This window comes from Xiphophorus maculatus, chromosome 4 (assembly GCF_002775205.1).
Source record: "Xiphophorus maculatus strain JP 163 A chromosome 4, X_maculatus-5.0-male, whole genome shotgun sequence".
NCBI lineage: Eukaryota > Metazoa > Chordata > Actinopteri > Cyprinodontiformes > Poeciliidae > Xiphophorus > Xiphophorus maculatus.
The window spans coordinates 5,496,932-5,518,954 of NC_036446.1; the positions used below are offsets into that span (position 1 = coordinate 5,496,932).

At 36.0% G+C, this 22,023-nt stretch overlaps 1 protein-coding gene across 2 annotated transcripts in view; it reads right to left on the minus strand.

Moving 5' to 3' along the window:
• Positions 1-10,291, minus strand: part of kcnq1 (potassium voltage-gated channel subfamily Q member 1) — a 45,667-nt gene extending 35,376 nt beyond the window's left edge. For both annotated transcript variants that reach the window (XM_023332044.1, XM_014473323.2), the window contains exons 1-2: positions 9,830-10,291; positions 1,644-1,734 (exon numbers count right to left, since the gene is read on the minus strand). In XM_023332044.1, the coding sequence (XP_023187812.1) occupies positions 1,644-1,734; positions 9,830-10,185 (447 nt within the window). In that variant the 5' untranslated portion in view covers positions 10,186-10,291. The remainder of the gene's footprint in view (positions 1-1,643; positions 1,735-9,829) is intronic.
• Positions 10,292-22,023: the final 11,732 nt, after the last annotated feature.

Genomic DNA, 22,023 nt, shown 5'->3' on the forward strand with positions numbered 1-22,023 from the left:
TAAATATTGATTTTAGAGGAGTTGCGTTAGCTCTGTTAAGCCAGCAGGACACACTGAAATAGTTTTTAAAAATCCGTTATGCAGTTCCATTTAAACAGTTTTATTTGAGTCACATTTTTGAACCTGTATGCAATAATATTACTTTTAAGGACATGAGATTTGACTTTTGTGATTTTTTTATATTAAGCATTTAACCAATTCATTGACAGATTTTATATTATCACAATTACAAAATCAATTTGCACCAACACAATTTGTAAGTTGATATTCTTCCTTCCAGATTGGCTTTAGTTTTTGATTCATGCAGTGCAGTTGACAGACCTTCACACTCTAAGTGTGTATTTTTTGTCGCTGTATGCCATGGTATTTCAATAAGATGGAATGTTATGAATAGTTCATTTATTTCAATAGCTTATTGATTTACATGAAACACATCATATAGATTAATTGCACACTGATGTTTCCATGGCTTTGTTTCCATTGATTTACAATGATTTTCCACATACAGTTAATGGGAAAAAAAACATTTAATATTCAAATATTACCTATTAACAACCCAGTAACAGAAGTCCAAAATGAACTTCATCTTAGCTCAACTGAGCAAATAATACTTACAAAAACTAATACTGAAATTTACATCCAAGGAATAGGTAGTTATTATTTTTTGTGAGGAAGAAGAGTCAGTTTTCTACCTGCCACTGGCATACTCCACATTGGAATTTAGCTTTATTCAATCCCAGAGGAAGTGTTCATATTTACATCATATTCATCCACACATATTTTTTATTTAGTTGATTAATCCTATCCAGAGTGTAAAGCAGGATAAACTCCAAGCAATGAGAAGACAAACAACCGTCAACACATGCATAATGGCAATCTGAATAATCAAATAGTAGTCTTCGATTGTGGGTGGAAGCCGGAAAACCTCGAGAAAAGCCCACAAATTTACAAACAAAAGATATAAACTCCACACTGAAAGGCAAGTTCTTTCACAGAATGTTAAAATCTCTGTCCTTGCAGAGATTTTAACATTCACCTTCAAGCTCTGCTTCAGGAGGGTTATTCTTTGCTCTACAACACAGCCTTACATAGCATTTAGTTAGCGGTGATGCTAATCATCTAGATGAAATTCACAAAGCTCGATGATAACGATGATATTGGTGGATGTGCAGATCGAAAGGAAATCCTTCTTTGATTTTATCACTGATTGAATCAAAAATAGCTACTATGTGCACTATCATCACTCCAGAGAAAATAAACTTGCTGAGCCAGTATAATATGATGTTTTTGTCACCTTTGTTTTAAATGCCAATGATTACTGCTTTTTAGGGCATTTTTAACTTAGAGTATTCCATGTAAGTTGAGTTTATCACAGTTTGTAATGTTGTCAAAAATAGTTTAACACTCAGATGGAGATTGCACATGAAGGATTTGTTGCCAAGACAAAAGTGATATTTTTATGTTATGACTGTTGTGTTTTTATGGTTATGGGTTGTTATTAGAAGCATCTTCATGTTTTGACATTGCATTTACATTACAGCCTTATATTCTTCCTCCTTTATGTTTCATTGGCACTTGACTTGCAGTTTCATCTTGCTGTATTTTTCTATTAGGAATGTCAGAATATTTGAATCTAAACTTACCATCCAGAAGAGAGTTGTGTAAGCCAGAGCTTGGAATTGGTCGATGGTAGAGAGGACACTGAGGATCAGACAGGCCAGAACTATGAGGAACCTGTATAGATCAAAGCAGAAAATGTCTTGATTGAAATGTTGTTTATGTTAGAAGTCACTTCCTATATTCCTGTGGGAGCTGAGTCTATAATTAAGCTGAACTGAACCTTCTACACCAATAAAAAACACTTCTCAAATCAAAGCTCTATGTTGCTTGCAGTCTGTCAGGCAAACATGAATCTCCTCAATCCCTGCTCATATTTATGTCAACGTTTCAGATTCTGATCAAAAGTGAAAAGCCTTAACTCAACTTTGGTGTTTAGTTCAAGTATCTGACAAAAAACTGATGAAACTGTGCGCTATAAGGACAACTGAACTTTTAGAAAATGTATGCATTTAAATGCAATGAACATGCAGAATGTGTCGCATGTTAATATGCTGAATTTTACAACCCACTTACACTATCTCTAAGTACTAAATTACTCTTTGACCAAAATCCCTCTCGAGTTGAAAAGTGCTTCAAATGTGACAACAAAAAGATGTTCAAAACCCTTCAAGCTACTTATAAGAAAAAAAAATGCAATTCTTCAAGTAGAGGCTTGAAGCTGCTTTGACACTTCACCACAGAAAGAAGTAGCATCAATATAAATCCAGTTCTGACTCTTAGAGATTACAAATTTAGGGATGAACTGGATTTCACGAGTCTTTTATGAACATGTTTTTGAGATCTGAATAAAAAGAGCAGTTTGTTTTTGAAATTCAGATGTAGTAACTTGCAACCCAAAATAAAAGTCAGAATACAGTCTGCTACCCTGTGTATATCATTTTTCAGAGCTGTTCATAAAAGTCAATATGAGGGATCCTTTTCAATTCCAATCGAAGAAGAGGAAGTCGGGCAAGCAGGGTGAACTGCAATATAACTCACGAGCCCATCTCAACTTATCTCCTTGCTCTCATGTGTTTCAACCCATCAAGTAGGGCCAGAGTTCCTGTTTTCATTTCATTTGCTTCAGTTTTGTCTCTGTTATCACGGCTCAATTTGGATGAAGGTGTTTCAGCGGTTCAGCTATTTACCAGGTAAAATAGGAAATGAACTTTTTATGAAATTTTGCAGAAAGGTTGACATTGAAGGAAGGACAAACTCATTATTCTGCTGGCAAGAGGTGGTGAGAAATGTGAGGATAAAAGCTTGAACGAAAGTGAATGAAATAGGAGATCGTGAATAAATCCAAAGGCTTGTTTTATACTTGTGATTCATTGACCTAAATAGAAAGCAGCATGCAGTTAACATGGAATTAGAAGTAAATGTAATTTGCATAACAGCCGACAAGAAACAATTTGCCAGATGCTTTTCTTCGTCTATTATTGACAAGAGTGTAAAAGAAATTACTGTAATGACATCATCAATTCTTTTTTATACCCATCTAATCTTTGTCAAGGTCACAAGGAAGCTGGAGCCTATCCTAGCTTTAGGGTTTCCACACATCCCTTAAAATGTGGAATCATCCAATACTTAATGATGTGTGTCCCATATTTCTGAGTTATCATAAACACAGGATCTTCTTGGACATCATCTTTATCATATCAACACGTGGCGTAGCTAAATACACTGACTTTTTAGATACACCTCACTTAGACTCTCTTTTGCCTTCAAAAGTGCCTGAATCCTTTATGGCACAGATTCAACAAAGTGTCAGAAGCATTCCACAGAGATTTTAGTACATATTGACTCGATAGCAAAATGCAGCAACTGCAGATTGGTTGCTTGCATATCCCTGATAGGAATGTTCTGTTTCACCACATTCCTAAGGTGTTCTATTGGATTGAGATTTGTTGACTGTGGATGTCATTGGAGTACAGTGAACTCACTGTCATGTTCAAGAAGCTGGCTTAAGGCCATATAAGCTTAGACGTGGAAGTAGTCATTAGAAAATTGTCTGATCTGTCTGACTTTTTAGGCAGACCTAAGAAGACACTGTTGCAGTAAACAATGCAACTAAAGAATTGATTCTTTGGTTAATTGACTGTGTTCTTCTAATTCTGAAACTGAACACAAAGGCAGATATTTCCCAACATTAATTTATTAGTAAGTAATACTACCAGGTCATAATCACAAGCAGGTTTCTTTTTCACAAAGTAAAACAAATATGTGCAGTACATATTTGCAAAGTGGTTATATAATATATTTGCAATCTAATAGACTTCCCTGCCTTTTTAAATCTGCAGCAGTGAACTAGAAACATGCATCACTCAGCAATTACTTGACAGGTCAGAACTTTTTTAAATTTATTCTTACCCCCTTCCTCTTTCATCATTTCAATACCTGCTTTGTTTGTGGAATAAAAAAGGCTGGAATTTTAAGCATTGCATTGCATCTTATCTGCATGTAATTAGTGCAATCATCTCTTAGAATCAAGGGTAGAAATTGAGAACATCACATTTTAAAAACAGAGGATGTAGTGTATTGCTGTGTTGAAAAACCCCAAAAGAATTGATAGGGTAATTCTAAAAATAAAAACAAAATCTTCATGAACCCAAATTTCAACATAGAAAATGTAGCACAACCCAGAGTTTACTCCATGCTGCAGTCTTGGTAGTGTTAAACCCAAAAAAGAGATTACTAAGCTATGGTTGATATGGAAACAGACAAGTAAATTTACAGAATTGAACGTGAGCGTGAATTTTTTATGTATAATTTTTGCTACTGTTTTAGTTGCTGCCTGTTTTAATACTTGGTCAAAATTGACCCTATTCAGTGTTTACAGTAAGCGTTGGACCTCTTGTAATCGTTGCTCCTTCAGACTGGGGTCTTAGGAAGTAACAGTTTTTAACATTATCTTCAGGCAAAATAAATCCTGTATGAATGAAACTCAGTGAAGAGTTCCATTGTAAAAAATGAAACACTCAGCCAGGTTTCACCCTGATGTAGCTAAAAAGCTATAAGCTAATGGAACATTATCAGATTCTGTGGATCATGTTACTTTCAGATGAATATCTCATACTGCTATAAGATTCAGGATTAATAAAGAGACTATGTAGATTGCCTCTTTGATCCCCATTACTCCTGTTAACCCATACAGTAGATAATGGTAATTTACTGAACAAGTAGAATAATCACCATCTCAATGAGTTGCTGCTCTCCAGAGCAGAGAACATGTGGCTGTTAAAACACTGCTGAGTTTGGAAATGATAACATTAACTAGATTTACTGCAGAGTCACTCTGTGTTATCACTGCAGAGCAGACAGACATGGATCCCATACATAACTGTGAGCATCCAAATTGTAACATTTACATTATCCTCTCAGTGCACCTGGATGATATCTGTGAGCAAACCTTAAAATGGTGACAGCTGCGGACTGAATCTTCACAATTAAGACTGAAATATCAAGGTAAAAAGTCACAAATGTCAAAATGCCTGGTGAATTACAGCGAGTCAAACCAAGGGAACAGCTTTAAGATGTGTGAAACGCCGTTAGTTGAAGGTATAGCTAAAATAAATTTCAGGAAATTGGCACCAAATAAGAAAAGGCAACAGAAAGGCTTAGAAAAGAAAACAATGGAAAAGACAATGAATTCAGAAAAGCTTCAATGCAGAACAATGGAGAAGTAGACAATTCAACTTTGTGTCCATCTCGTGACACATGGTGATACTTCAAAGTCAAGGAATTTTACCCAACACCAATTTTTTACCTGTTTTTTTTTTTTCATTTAAACACTTCCAGTATGTCAAATTCAGAAAATGCATAAACTTTTGCAACTGTAATAGTGTATGCTTAAACCAAAAAGTGATACTTGCATAAAGCATGACATTTTATGACATCAATAAGAATTTGGTCCTTTGTCTTGTCTTTGAAGATTTAAACTTTTACTAAAGAATCATAAGTAATCACAAAGTTAATCCTATTTGAGTAGACCTGATGGAAAGTATGTGTAGCAACAGTTTTGTTTTCACCACGAAGACCCTTATCACTTCTTGCTACTGCTTCCCGTTTATTGAAGTCCAGCCAGGAATCCAAATGCCCCCCCTCTGAGCCAACACATACACACACAGTCAAAAACGTGCACACCACACGTCAACACAGATAAAAGACCGAGGAGGGATCTGCTCAGGGCTGCTGGATAACACCACTAAAGCAGATGGTCCTGTCTGAAATGACTAAACATGGAGACAAAACAACACAGTAAAAATGACACTGGAGTCCCCTAAATTCTGTCCCCAGGATGTTGCATATGTAAATGAAAGTCTGTTTGTCTTCTGGAAAGTGAAAAGTAAAATAGCTGTGATAAATATTTAATCACTCGTCAATGCATGTTTGTGTCACTATATGTGTGACAGAAGCAGTGGAAAAAAAGAGACTCGACAGCAGAAGGAAATCTCCAAATAGTCATTTTGATACGGCAATAGCTATTTTTTCAGTGAAGCCCTATCTAATTTATTTTATGTCATTTGCAATGACGATAAACATAAACAGTAAAACAATCCTGAGCTTTGATTGTTGCTTCACTATTTATTTAGCAAAGACTTTCTAACTTGTCTTTACCTCACCACTAACTGCTCCATCATACTACAATTCCTTTACCTCAAGGCCCTTAGAAAATACAGCCTCTGTCTCTTTTTAGCACCCAAGAGCTTGGTGTAGCAACGGACAAAATAATACATTGGCTCAGCAGCACAGGCTCCACTGAACTCTAAACAAAAGCTCAAAGCATTCCACCTATCTATTATTGATGGACAGGTTCACTTGCGCTCTGTTGTACTATGTGTGTAGAAAAGCATAAAGTAAGAACTGGGAGTTGACCATGTCACTAGCTACTATTATGTTTATTCCATCAAGAAATAATTACTAAATTGATTTAAGGCTTTAACATAGATGGTGTAAGTCTTTGTCAAATTATCAGTCCAAAGTGCAGTCAGTATGTAAATAATAGGCGAAAGAATGTTGTTATTGTGGTTCACTGAAAATGTGAGCATCTGTTGAGTTAAATTGCAGATATTTTGGGGGTTAAGTTTGACAAGGTGTGGAACAGCTGGAGCACCTTGAATTTGAAAAGAGAAAATCACACAATTGCAGTAAACAATAAAATAAAATACTAACAGTAAGTCAAAGTGTGTCTTTAATGAAGACGGATAACACTGTGATCTCTTAGTCTTTTTGTTAAATCATTGATGCATGTCTGAACTTCCTCCCTCTGACTGTTTGTCAGAATAAGTGGTTTAGTTTAACAGAGCTGAGTCTGGAAAACACTTTGAGATATCCGTTTTCTTTTAACTCTCCCAGCTGACGCATCTACGCCCAGCATGTGGGGTGCATCCATGCTGCTGCTGACCAAAACATCCCATTTAGCTGTTTGTGACTCGCACAGAAACACAAAGAAAAAGTTTTGCTGAAACAAAAAGAGAACAAAATATGTATAACCATTCTATGTTGCAGTGTTGCAATGGATTTGATCTGTTCCATGAAGCTAAATATGTACTTGTACATATTTACATATTTTATGTACATATATTGTACATAAAACATGTTATTCATAATATTTACCATAATGGAACAGATCTAAAGCCCAAGGTATACTGTATCACCAAACCTTTGTATATTCAAGTGCAAACACACAAGAAACATTCTGATAAGGTTTTGGGTCACTTTGATGTTTGAGTTCTGGGTCAATGACAAGAGCATGGTTGTTCATAGCTGCTGTTCTATCAAATATTTGCAAAACAAAGTTCTGTACTGAGCCCCAGATACCTGCAGGAAGATTTCATATCACAAAACTGTATGCTGATCAGTCACACTCAGAATGTCCAGTACCTCTGATTATGATCTAGCTACAATTTATATAATAAGTATTTGCACAGTGCCTTGCTAAAATGTTTTTACCATTTGAATTTTACCACATTTTTATCACAAAATATTCTCAGACTCTATGCAACTTTGGTGTATTTTATTGGAATTTTAAATGATACACATGCAAATTAGTCTATGATTGGGATGTAAATCGAAAGTAATGCAATGCCTCAAAATGGTTTTACTAATAAAAGCAAAAATGAAGGAAGCTAAATACAGTGAAATCCTGAGAGAAATGTTCAAGTATGGGAATAACTTTAGAATGGGACAGAGGTTCACCTTTTAGCAGAACAACCACCTTAAACATATAACTATAACAGCAAATAACTTTAGATGGGAACATGTTCATAGTCAGAATGGCTTAGTCAAAGTCCACATCTCCATCCAGTTGAGAAGTCATTCAAAATTTATGTTTCCAGATATTCTAAATCTGTTTAAATGAACTTCAACTGTATTGCAAAGAAGAAAGGGTAACAATTTAGTCTAGACCTATGCAAAGCAGGGAGTTTCATAAAATAAGTCAAAAGACTTGAATTTTTATTGTTGAAATGGGACTCTAAATAATATTGATTCAAATGCATGCTATACTTTATTCATAAAAAACCTTTTAAGAACCATGTGTCTCCATATTTCTTTATCTATTTATCTTATTATTTTACAGTTATACAGTATTTTGTGTTGAGTTATCATATAAAATTCCAAAAAGATGTATTAAAGTTTGAGGTGAGAAATTGACAAAATGTGGAAAAGTTCAAGATATATAAATGCTTTTGCAAGGTCCCACATGAGGTTTCATATGTTTCCACAGAAAATGTGAATTCAATTGTATTGTCCCTCAAACCAAAGCTGCATTTTCCCGTAATGTCAATTGAAGGGGCCATGAAATATATCCTTTATTTAACTCTGACCTTGTTTCTATCCACAGCCGGCTAACACAAACACATTTGGAAATATGAGACGTAGAAATCAGCCATGTAGACCTTCCATCACCACTTTTAGCACAAATGTACAATTTCATGCTACAACCTGCTGCATCACTCTCACCAACCTTTTACAGTCTCTCACACTGCTAAGCGTCTACAATCAATACAAAAGCCATTGACATCATATTTGTTTTAGGGGGTGCAGGGAAAGGCCAATTTCATTAAACCCTTAGGCCAATAAAGTCATAACATTAGTGAAACAAGAACTTTCCAGTAACATGGCAAAGAATGCTGTGATGAAGACAGTAGATGAGCTGCAGCAAACAAAAACATTGGACCCCAATAATGTAATTAAACTAGTCAGTAAGCACAGTTTTTCTAAACATAAGCAGATTATACAAACACAGAATTGAAAACTAACAACTATATGCAACAAAAGCGGGAAGACTGTTTCTCAAGAAATATCATTTAAAAATCCAGTAATTCAAGGTCTCTCTTGAACAAAGACAGTGTTTAACCATATAATTCCCTTACTGAAATGCTCTGTGAACTTGCCGTTTAAATATGCTGGAGTTGCATTGCGTTTGCTCATGTTCCCTTTGAGTCACTCAGATTCTAACCCGCTCCGACAGGCCGCGTTCCTCTGTGTCCCCACCGACACCAGAGGGTCACAGGGTAGCAGGGCGAGACCGGGCCGCTGCCTCCTCCACAGCATGCACCCTGCCAAGTTTAGCTGCCCGCTATCAGTGCCAGCAAGCAGGGATGGACAGCACACATGGGGGTGAGCTAGAAAACCATATCCCACATTCCAAAACCTCTGGCTGGTTACCATCAAATGCATCCAGTTTAAAGCTTGTGAGTTTCATGGAAGTGGATTGCATCAATTCAAAACATAAACAGTGATTTTACTTGATATTTCATCTTTGATGTGCAGAAACTAGAAAGAAAAAAAAATAACATTGCATCTGGCAGGAGAGATTATGTGTGTTTTTTAAAGGATCTCTGAATACAATGCAGTAAATCCTCAATGCATCTCTGGATAATTAAATACAGATTGGTGCTTAGACAAAAACATGTTTCCAAATTAAAAATATATGTAATAGTGTCATCTCAGTGTCCCCAACGTTTCATAAATTTTAATGGATCACTTTTATTTTCAGCCTAGTCCTTACATCCTTCCCAGTGGAAACTGGAGATGCATGGCTATCTGATCACCATCTTCCTTAAATTCAAAAGATTAACAGCTCTTTGTTGTAAGACCTTCCAATGCAACACTTTGCAAGTGCAACTAACTCCCTGTTTAATTTGAATCTGTTTGTAATAATCCCACGAAATACCCCGCGGATCCAGAAGCTTATAGATAAAGAAGATTTGAAGAAAACACTTACACTGTGAAGTGATACATGAAGCACTTCCAGCCAGTCGGCCTTTCCAGAAAGTTGTACACTCGTCCCTGGACGTAGGCGCGGGTAACAGCTGGGCGAACCCCGGTGCTGTACACCGACATCCGCACAGACATCCGGGGATGAGACAGGTAGGGGTCCAGGTGACCAGGGGGAGCTTCAACACGGGAGCTGCCTTCTCCTTGTATTGTGTCGTTGCTCCCCGCAGCTGTTCCTGATTCATGCCCATTGAATGCGGTTTCCGAGAGCTCCAAATCCGGTGGTCTCTTTCCACGTGCCACTCCTGAAAACTTCCTGGAGTTCTTCGTGTTCTCCCGCCCGGGAGTAGAAGAAGTAGACATCTCGATCTTCTTTCTTTCTTCTATAGCTTAACTTTTTCAGTTGTTTTTTTTCCGGTCACTGAGTTAAAATGACAAATGTTTGCTCATGTGCGCACACCTTCTGTTGCGCGCCTGATCGCACCAAGACGCATAAAACTAGAGGAGGCTATAAACTCTGTTATTAATGCTCTAGATCACAAGGACGTTTTTTTTCTCTTCCTGGAAATAACTTCCCAGTTCTCTGGGTTGTTCAGGAAATGACAGGTCCCAAACTTGAATGGGTGTCCCTTACCTCTTTAGAGCGCTTATCAGCCCGGAGTTCTGTCACCAGGCGGTGCGCTATGAGCCGCCAGCTGTTCGGTCATTTACCAACTGTATGGCTGTACTGTTGAAAAGCAATGCAGAGGATGAACTCTGACCTCTCCAAAGAATAAGCATGAAATACTTCACTTTCCTCCCAAAGTGTAGACGTTTTTTATACGATGTTTGTAGTAGGCTAAATAAATGAACATTTCAAATTTGCTATTGAACTCACATTTTTGTAGCGTTAAATAAACTGGCAAGACTTTTGTAAAATCCCTTAACCTCACTTTAGATATAATTTGTCACCTCTAAAACAGCTTGATATGGTCAACTCTCATATTTGTTGTATTTAGTTGTAGATCATTATTTGATCACCCTTCCAAACCTAATCTTTCAGGAACACATTCCTCTGCTGACATCACAGAGGGAACAAGGCAACTAACCAAAGTTGTTTTATTTTTGTCATGAATTGCAGTGGTGTGAGGTGGTGAGGTAGACGCCAGGAGATCCAGGTAAGTGAAATAAAGAATATTTAATGACAGAACTAATCCAGAAATGTAGTCCAACAACCAAGGCAGCACTGCAGAGCGGAAACCAGGGCTCTTCACAGGTAGCGACAAGGAGAAATGAATGGACTGACACAACATCAGACAAGACGCCAAACGAGACGAGGACCCGACAAAGACACAGACACACAGGTGACACTAAATACACAGGAGGGAACTAGAAACACCTGGGAACTAATCAAAGGGAGACAGGATAACACGGAGACACAGATACACAGGAAACTCAAAATAAAAACACAGATCCTGACAATTTTTTCCTATTTATTCACATGTTTTTGATCAAATTTCTTCTTCAAATGTGTTAAGTTCTAAACCCCATGGCTGCAACAAGCATTCATTCTGCATTTAAGAACCAGTCATGGATTTCATGAAGATTTTGCAGCAATAACATGGAAATGTTTTTTTTTGTTTCTTTATAAGAAGACTAGAGGACACTGGAATGCCTATATTTCCTTCATCATTAGATCTTTAGCGATAATTTGTAGCCAATTGGTTGTGAAAATAATAGGGCCTGACTAATGTCTTTCATTTAGATACATTCTGAAGTCCTAACAATGTTTCATACATTGTTAGGATTGTACTAGAGTTTGGGGAAATTGAATACTACAGGCAGCACATCTGGATGTCCACTGATTTTTTTTTTCCAGTATCTGTGATGTTATATTTAGCTTGCTACTACATGCTACCACATATACTGTATATCTTAATCCTATTGATAAACCTTTCTTTCCTCGTCATCACTGTAGTTTTATGATAATCCTTAATGTTCCCAAATAGTATTTCTCCTTAGACATAGTGAGGAGTCCTCTCTGTGTAGCTCTGCACCAAAATATTCTGCATGTTTTCAGGTTTAAAACAACTCATTATTTATTCAGTATGCATGCATACAGAACCTATGCACTGTAGGTTCTGTATATTTAGTGAAAACATGTCTAGTGTTACAACTTCAATTTCTGTTCAGTGGTTTTCCGATTAACAACTATGAGTTAAATTTTCTCAAAAACTTCAGAACTATGAAACAGCTCTTAAGTTAAAGTTTTTGACATGGTTAAAAGACTATTGTAGATTTAGTTTCCATCTCCGAATCTTTCACCTATGGAATTCACAACTAAAGTTGCAAATAAGCAGGAAGATCATGGTGGTCACAAATGTACAAAGAATTCCATCTACATGGCTATGACTTTTATCATTTTATCACATTTTCTCTTCTTAGCCTGGCTCACATTCAAAAGCAAAAAAAAAAAACAAATAAACAAAAATGGAAAGAAAATCTTCAGTTATCAGAAAAGTAAAAAAATGTGATCCTATTTTGAGCTAAGTTAATGTTATATATCATTGGTTGTCCCAGTTTGCAGATTTATTTGCCAGATAACAATATTGGTAGGCAAAAACCCATTGAGGTAAGTTTATCAAGGTTATTGTGTGGATTTCTTCCACTGTGACCTTGGCTCAGGTAGTCTAACGGAGAGGAAACAAGCTCCCCCGGAGCACATTTTAATAGGAGTCGAGTGTCATCTATGTGATGACAGGATCTGTTGCCAGGTAAGTATTAAGCACCACACATACGGACTTTTGCAGCAGGATGCCTTCCCTATCATTTGAGATTTTGTCTGTTGTACAGAAAGGGCATTGGTCTTGAAAGTCACCATTTCTATCACAGCTAAATGATAGAGAAAAGGGAAAAGCTACAATGGTCATCTGGTCAGGGATTAAAAGCTGGAATCTCATCCAATAATCTATAAGCCCACTTGAAAGGTAAAAAGTGTCACATTTCTTTTAAAATAAAAAAATTCTACAAGAATATTGAGTCAGGGTTTAAAAACATTATTACTTGGTAGGGCCGTTGCCATAGTGAGCACAAAATAAATGTTTTTAACTGTGCAGTTTGTATTCACATTTTATCCAATATTTGGTTTTGAGTTTAATACATCCAGGAGAGAAATGCAGATATAATTTTTTCTTGTTACAGCTTATTCTGGGGGATCCAAACACCGTCCCAAGCCAAAAACAAGAGACAGATGAAGATTTGTTTTTCCGGTTCCAGGTCTTTTCTCAGTGGGACAAGCTTGGAAAACCTCCAAATGGAAATATCCTGAGTCAATGCCCGAAACACCTCAACTGACTCCTTTTGATGAGAACGAGCTCATGCTCTATGCCAAACCTCCTGCATGACAAAGAAGAGGTCCCTTTCAGAAATACCATCCTCAAAAAGACACATAGCCACAAATCCCTTTTTGCAGATCTTTCTTTATTCATATTATACAGGATGATCTGGTGAGTTCACTGGCCCTGTGTGTTTGCATATCATTCCCATGGGATGAACCGAAGGGTCATAATCTGCAGTTGAGCAGCATTCACCTGAGCAATATACTGTATATTCAATCAATGTTGGGCATTTCACTGTTTTATGGTCCCATTTTTATCCACATCAAGATCTTTTGATCAATGTATTAATGAGATCAGATGAACACTGGATGATCATCTGACATGTCTTGTTTGCACCCATGGGCTGTGCTGCTATTGCAGACTTTGCTTTGTCACTACACCACTCTTTTTCCTCGTCTTCCTGTCTTAGCCTTACAGCTCACAGTTGTTATGGGTGTGGAACAACTTCCTTCCACTCGTGGTGAAACAAAAATATGTTATTGAGAATTCACTTTGATCCCCTTATTCTGTATCTGATCCTTTCAGTTGATTGTGATACATAAAGTACACAGATATACAGTGAATCAAGAGTATGATGTGAAAGGTTTTTTATGCTTACACCAGCCAGCCTCTGGATTTTGTGTACTGAATAGAGGTACTCATGTACAATCATAGAGTCAGACATTTGTGGGACCTTGCCAGTGAGCACCTGGTGGTTGGGCTTTGGTTCTTGGGAGATGGCCAGGCTCAGCCTAAAAAGACAACAGGAGGCTTCTAATTGGTCCTGTCCTTCACCGAGAGGGGAATTGCATTTGGGTATCATTGGAGCCTGGTGCCAGGTCAGGCCTCGACCAGGGCCATTTGTATAATTATACTAACATTTTCTATTCTTCTTATTTCTTTCCTCTCTGATAGATTGTAACATTCTTAAGATGCTTTTGTATTTAAGATTCTTAAGCTTTATTTTGTTTACACCATCACTCTTATTTGTTTGGGTTTGCACTACACCTTTGCAGTAGAGATGGGCTATGCTTTTCACCTTCCTAAAGGACACAAGGAGCTGAAAATGTGATATTAACTTGTATTTACACTGTATGGTTCAGGTGAGATTATGGGATTTCATATGCCAGCTGAGACTGCAGCTCCTAACTTAGTTTAGGAAGTAAAAAAAAGAAGAAAACAACCACAGAAACAACAAGAATAGCGTCATTTTATACAACAAAAACAGTACAAATATTAAAGCACAATTTCTATTTATGTTATCTAATTTGAATAATTTCTTTTTAAAAATTATTTTCACTTACTAACATGCACCATGTAGAAATGTTTTATTATATTCAGAGTAAAGAGTCTTTCTAAACAGTCTCTATCCAAATGTTCAGTACAGCCAATAGAAATTAGTCATGGGATCTCAAATTTTATTGTGCCTGTATTTCTGAGTAATGGAAACACATTAAGGAAATGGGATCTATCCTTCCATGGCCATACAAACAAAGTACCAGTGACTAAGCCTATTCATGTAAAGCTATAACTAATAAAGCTGAGATATATGATGTGCAAAGATGGGGTTTTACTGTAGATTATTTATTTTGTCATATAACCCAGTTAATAATGATAGGGTCTCAATCATGTGCATCACAAAATTCACTCTGTTGTGCTACAGTGGCCTTGTTCAGTAGCTGTTTTCTTTTAACTCTCCTTTTCTACACCAGAAATGACAAGACTATTCGTTTCCAAAGACTTTCCTGAATGCAGCTTGAAACTGTTCTCGCTTTTGCTTGAATCTAAAGCGCAGAGCTGTTGTATCCTTTGCAACCCTCATTCAGTGTGCAGAATCCCCAGGCTAAAAACACATTAGAAACCTGAAAACAAAGAGTCAACCTTCATTGATTTCCATTTGAGCCTGATGAAACAATATTGCAATACTGTACAACTTTATCCTGCTTTGGCCTGCATGAGATTGGAAATTAAGAAATGATTTTTTTCTGCTGTTAGTCTGTGTTGCATTCATGTGACCAGCCTGTCACTACCAGTCCTGAACGAACACAACTGTTCTGAGTACTCCACTGATGTTTCAATCCAGTTGGATTGTTTATCAAATTATATATTATGTATATTTGAAATTTATTCAATCTTTGTTTTCTGAGAAATGTGAAAAACATCCTCCAACATTGCAAGTATGTATTTAAAGTGTAAACTCCTTCTAAACTTGGATTTTTCAAATAAGTTTGAGATAAGACTTGGCTTAGGTTAAAAAGTGTCTACATTTTGTTATAAATAACACCCATCAAAAACTTTAAATGCATGAGAAACACCCTTTTCAAGGCTGTATAACACATTATTGTAATTTATAGGCTTGCTTTTCACCAACTAGACATGAAGTGCCAGTGGCAACAAAAGTCCCTCCTTTTATCTCTCTTTCTGTTGTCAGGGTAAAAAATGGGAACCAAAAACCTCAACACAAGGCAAATGCAGCATCAGTCTTGTAACTATAGAATACAATATACAGTCTTGAGGGCACACATGTTAGTACATAAAATAGAATATATCCAATCATCATTCAATAATTAAAAGTAACATACTGTAAAAGATTATAAAGTAAAAATGTATCAATGCAGTAATTCCATAAAGTCGCATTATTATTGATTTGGCTTCACTAGCAAAAAAACTTACTGTTCAGAGAATCAGTGCATAAAAGTATTTATCTACTTGCTTTTATCAATACTACTAATCTAAATCTAACTCTGATAAAAAAAAAAAAAACTGTTCCATCATGACAATCACAAATACTGTAGAGTTTGAAAACCTCTTTTCTTTTAGATTTCTATTCTTTTGTCAGAATTATTCATAGATGTTTTTTAGGCTTTTGTGATACAAATTATTTAAGGTTGAATGTAACTCTGATTTTAAAACCAGAGCTCTATTACAATCAATTTTTTCAATTAAAAATTCTTTTTGCCTGAAATAATTGAATTTAGTGTGTTTTCAAACGTTTTTTGATTAATCATGCCATTTTTCATTTATTCAACAAACTAAAATTCTAATAGATGTAGAAAGAAGAAAAGATTTACCATTACAAACGTGGCACCATGTTGAGGAAAGGAATTTGCTCAATTACGTTTGTGTTTGCTTAGTTTGTTACACTACATAAATGTTTTAGCTAATCAAAAAAAATTATCAGGAAAAAATGGTGAGTAAATAGTTAGATATGTCAGTTTTTAATTTATTTTTTTTTAATCAGGGGAAAACAACTATGAATAGCAGCTTAAAAAGTAGCTGATAGTTGGCAACAAAATTTAAAATAAGACATTTGCAATAACTCATAATGAGCCATTTACATTGAGGATTTACAAACCACTCTTTTTGGCAGGAATGTTTTATATAAACACACAAAATAAATTGGGAATTTGTTCTTTTCTTTGGTCTGATCTTATGGAACTTTAGCTTTACATGATACTTCACAGCATATTATTGGTGTGGTTTGCATCACTGACATGCTGCATAGTCCAAGTACTCTTTCACCACTCCATATAATATTTTCCCAAAATCATGGGGGTCATGAAGACTATTTTACTTTTGCAAATGTGAAACAGGTCTTTGTGTTCTTTTTGATAAGGGGTTTTGGCCTTGGAAGTCTTTCCTGGGGGCCGTTTTACCCAGTTTCTTTTCCTATAGTTGACCACTGATCTTAGTTGAGACAAGTGAGGCCTGCAGTGCTTTAGATGGGAGTCTGTGTTCTAAAAGTTCTTTTTTTTTAATTATCTGAAACATGTAAGTGTAACAAAACAGCAAAATCTGGAAAAAAAAATTGCCAAGGATAAAATCATTTTTTTCCAAAACTGTTTGTCCAAAATTTTTTAAAATACTGTAGGTATAAAGAATTGCCACTGGAAGGAAGCCTTTTTGGCTTCCATAGGAGTTGTGAAATGAAACCAAACATACACTCCTACATTGATCATTAACAGCAACTTATGGCTCCCACTCTTTGGGCCTTCCACAATAGCTCTTAATAATTTGGCTAAGCATTTGCATAACCAACAAATTTTTAAATTTAGATAGATATTTTATGGAATCAACATTCCATAGAAGAAAACCTATCTATCCTCTTTTTGAAAATGGTTTACATTTTTCTTTATTTTAAGATCTAAACATAGAAGTAAAATGTTGGTTCTTTAAAAATGACCACAATTAAAAATTGCATAACAATTTATCAAAAAAAGTTGTCTCTCAAAATGTTATATGACATTGTGGCTGACAAGGAGTTTCATTTATCTAGACTAAGGGCAAAAATGTCTCTTTGTTTTGTAAAGGTTGCAGACCCCTGACTTAGAAATTTGTACAGTTAAATTACTTTTCCTGCAGTAATAATAGTAGTAATAAGGTTATACTCACAATTCAAATAAAAATTGCATCCTTTGAGTTTTTACCTTGAGATAATTTGAATTGCAAATTATCTCAAGGTACAGTGGGGTTAATTGTCCTTCATAATACGTTCACACATTCAAGTTGATGTTCTTCAATAAAATGTAAAGTGTGGCATTCTAAAGTCTGCCTGCTGGCCTGAAACCTAACAACTGCAGAGACCACTGGAGTAAACATGAGTCAATGTCATGTTACATTTTCATCAAAAAAGTATTCACTTGGAAAAATGGTAAACTGTGTCTAGAGGGAGATGCTCCTGGTCAGCAACAAGGTTAAGGTATGGGGTTGTATTCAGCTTCAGAATGTCTAATAAAAAGGCAAGACAACCGCCGCCATCATCAGTCAGGCTTTGTTTGTGCAGCAGTATTTCATGTGGCTCAGTCAGGTTTACACTTGTAATGACTTTATCATAGCCTTGTTCTGTTTCTCCTCTTTTCTCTGAAAACAACAACAAATGCTGAATGATTCCATTACTAAAGGATCAGATTCAGAAATGAAGCAATCTCGCAGGATCAGAAAGGTTATTTAAAATAGAGAAAAGGGTTGCATACACGTACACAAAGAAACCAACATATGTTATTAATAATAAATAAAAAAATATATATAAAAACATAAACTCAAGCTCATTACAAAAACATAATTTCAAAATTCTGCTCACTTTGTGTCTCTGAAATAACATTGACATATAACAACAATAGATTATTAGTTATTTTATTAGCTACCACTGTTGTATTTTGAGGGCCACTCCCTCCTACAAACGCATTTAGGATTACTACATAATAAGTGATTGAGACACAGCAGCATAGAAGTACCAGCTGTGAATCATGCCAGACGCCAGAGAAAACATAGAGAGGGTGGCTGGTGGACAGGTGGGAAATGTCAGCATCTGAAAGAGACATAAACAAACACACAAAGGGAAGCTGGGGATGAGGCTGACACAGGAGCAGCTGTGACAAACACAACATTTGTAACTGTATGGAGGAAACAAAAGGGCTTAGAGACGTAATGAGTACCTGTAAACATTTGACAAGGCTCTGTCTACTGTTTGAGGGTTGTTCAAATCATGTTTTGCAATTTTGATAAAGTACATTTACTTTATGTTGGTGTGACATATGTCCTTAATTCAGTTCTTTAAAAATGTGTTTTAATTGCATTTCTTTTGAATACAGCGTAAATATGATTTAATATTTGTGTATTTAGACAGCTCTTCAAACTACAGTACCTTACAAAATTATTCAAACCTCAACTCTTCATTGAACATTTGCCTACTTTTGAAATGTTATGTCGTAGAAAGCTAGAATTGTGCATCCTGAGCCATGGCTTCAACAGACGGGGTAAGATCTGACTCTAAGGATGATGTGTTTGCGTGGGTGCAATTAGAGGGCATAGCTGTATCAAATCCCAATAGAATACACTGGAGTTAGTGTTTATAATACCAGGTCTACATACTTTCAAAAGGCTTTGTGGATATGTTTAATATCCAAGCCTGGTAACACTACAATCAATCTACAGCTAATGAGCATAGTACTATTTGTACTACCGAACATTAGTTTTTTCTTTGAGACATAAAACAACTAATACATCTGACAGAAGGGCTTCACTGCCAGCAAACTAAAGAAAGGCCTAAGCTCAACCCCCTTTAGCATGAGTTCTGAAATATTTTTTTATTTGTAGAGCTATTTTCATAAGGTCAGTTGTGACACAATGTCCCTAGCAGAGCCTAAAAACAAAGAAACATTTTGTCCAAATTAGTAGTCACACCAGAGACTCAAAAGCTGACATGTTGTAATATCATGGAAAATGTAGAACTAAGGGAAATCCATTGGAATTGGAATTGTACTGACAAAACATTTGATGCAGAAAGATATAAAAATTGTGACAACATTTAAAATATTATTGATTTCATATTGTGATAAAATCTTGAATGAAGAGAATAATTTCCATAGCACTATTATCTCATCTAGTAGAGTCAAACAAAAATAAAACAGATCTTTACAATATTGAGATATTAGTAAATACAAAACAGACTTACTGAATTCTGTAATTATTGAATTACTAAAGGCCAGTCCTAAAACATGTGTTTTGCTTTGCTTTTAAATAGAAGCTATACATTGCACATGTCAATAGAGAACATAACCCCCTGTGTAGTTAGGGACCTAAATATTTGATCAAGGTATTAAGGATACAATTTAAAAAGAACTCTGAAACACTTTGCCATTAAAAGCAAACCTTCACAGCTGGGGATTTACTGGTGAATCTATACTCCATGCTGATTTGTTGTCTCAGCTAGTTAGGGTGTTGTTTCTCAGCAAGCACATTGCTGTATGTGTTGCAGCCTCTGAGAAGCTTGAAGGAGAGTTGTTTCTTTTCAAAATAGTAGCTCAACTCAGTCGTCGTGTTGGCCCAGCTCCCTGATAGCTCCCTCAGGCAAAGATTTTAGCACTTAACACTTGTCTGTGCTACAGGTTATTTCTGAATCGGTTCCCTTGTCACTCAAATGCCAGGAGTTAAGTGTAATTGCTGCTGTTGTGTCCTCAGGGCACTAGTGATCCCCACGCTGCGAATGCCGTGTGCCCCTTCGGAGGGCAGCCTTTCATTTACGATACAACAGAGAGGCGGAAGCTGTGGGAGCATATTTATGTAGGGCAAAACATGCTGCAAGTGTGAGAAACAGCAACAAACATTGAGAAATTAGAGAGCTTTGTTTTCAGAATTTTGTACCCAGGCAGCATGGCTTTGGTTAGTCGTTAGGATAGTTTCTGTTTCCATAGTGTGAATATTTTGACACAGCCTTAGATCTATAGTTCTGCAGTAAAAAGTCACAAGCGCATAAGGCGTATTGTAGAGTATGTTTTTTCATGGCTGGGAATAGATCCAAGCAAATGCAATATTTGCTTGTGTTTTTCTAATATGTGCAGAGACTTACAGCGTAGCCCTGTTTCAAGATGTTTTTCAGCTCTTATAAAATATACAATTGAGGATGTACATCCACAGTGGAGACAAAAGGCTTGGAGTGCTGGAGACTTTTGTAATATACTTAGACGTATTCTAAAGGGACTTTTAAGCCTTTCATTAGTTTGTTGACTTGGAAAAATGGATAAAGGTGTGATAAAAAGAATAGTAATCTGTAGAAGAGGAATTGGCTTCTTAAATTTATGATCTCTGAGAATGAGGCCGACATCTTCCCACTGTTCAGTTAGTTGTGGATTTCCCCCTTGTGCAGTCAACTGAGACAATATCTCTTGTCAGCTGATATAATCTTTTTAAAAAATATATATTGATGTGCAACACATGACATACTTTCTTCAAGTTATTATTATACTGTGTAGTCTGCAGGACCCAAATGCAGTCTGGCAAAAAGAAAATCTGTTTCTAGAAGCAAATAGACCTTGATTACTTGAAATAAGATTCAAACCAGAATGAAAGAAACGGTAGAAGGCAAGAAATAACCAAGGAATCCAGAGAATCTGACAATGGGCAATGAACCAAAAGACACATAAATCAGTTTATGAAGGAGGAGGTTATTACAAAATGTTAGACAATCTTAGGTGTGTGGATAAACAAATAGAGAACTGATAAAGTGGATGCTGGAAGAAACACATGCGTATATAGAGATTTATTTTTTTTCATTGATGCAGTCCAAAGCTTCTAAGTAACTACTGGCTACCATCACAAATGGGAATGTGTAAATAGACAAATTATTAAGACAAAGATTATCTGGTGATTGTCCCAAACATGATTCAGCACCACACTATGTCTATGTTTACTTATATGATATAAATATCAGGTTAGTTACTATTAATGGTAAGGGCATATGTCTGGAAGAAAAGTGTTTTAATGTTTTTTGGACATCACCAAGATGGTGTTGGGCTAAGTCTAGAGTTAAACCAATCAAAAATACGTTGTACTGACATGAACATATAGTTCCAAGGCCTAATTAGCTTGAAAACATGGTCTTACCCCATTTACTCACATTTACCAAAACATATGTATGCTAATTTACAATTTTACTGTTTCAGACACGATGGGTGCATTTTAAAATTAGGCTTACTGCACTGTAGAGTTGTAGATTTTCATGTTAAAAGTTAATGGCTTTTAACATGAAAATCTACAACTCTACAGTTTATCAATATGTCAATATCAATAAGTCAATATTGATATTGACATACTGATAAACTCACATTGATTCTCATTCTCACATTGATTTTTAAAATTCTGAGAAAAAATTGCCCTGTTCTTCTCTATAGATCTTTTTAATACTTGCTCTCTCCAATTTTTCTGCATGTATTGCCCTGCTTTTATCACAGTGTGTCTTCCACTGTGATGGCATTGATCCACCCAGGCATATTTATATTCATTTCAAACATAAATAAAATCAAAATAAGAAGATATTTTACATTTTTGAAAAGTAAAGTACAAAGAA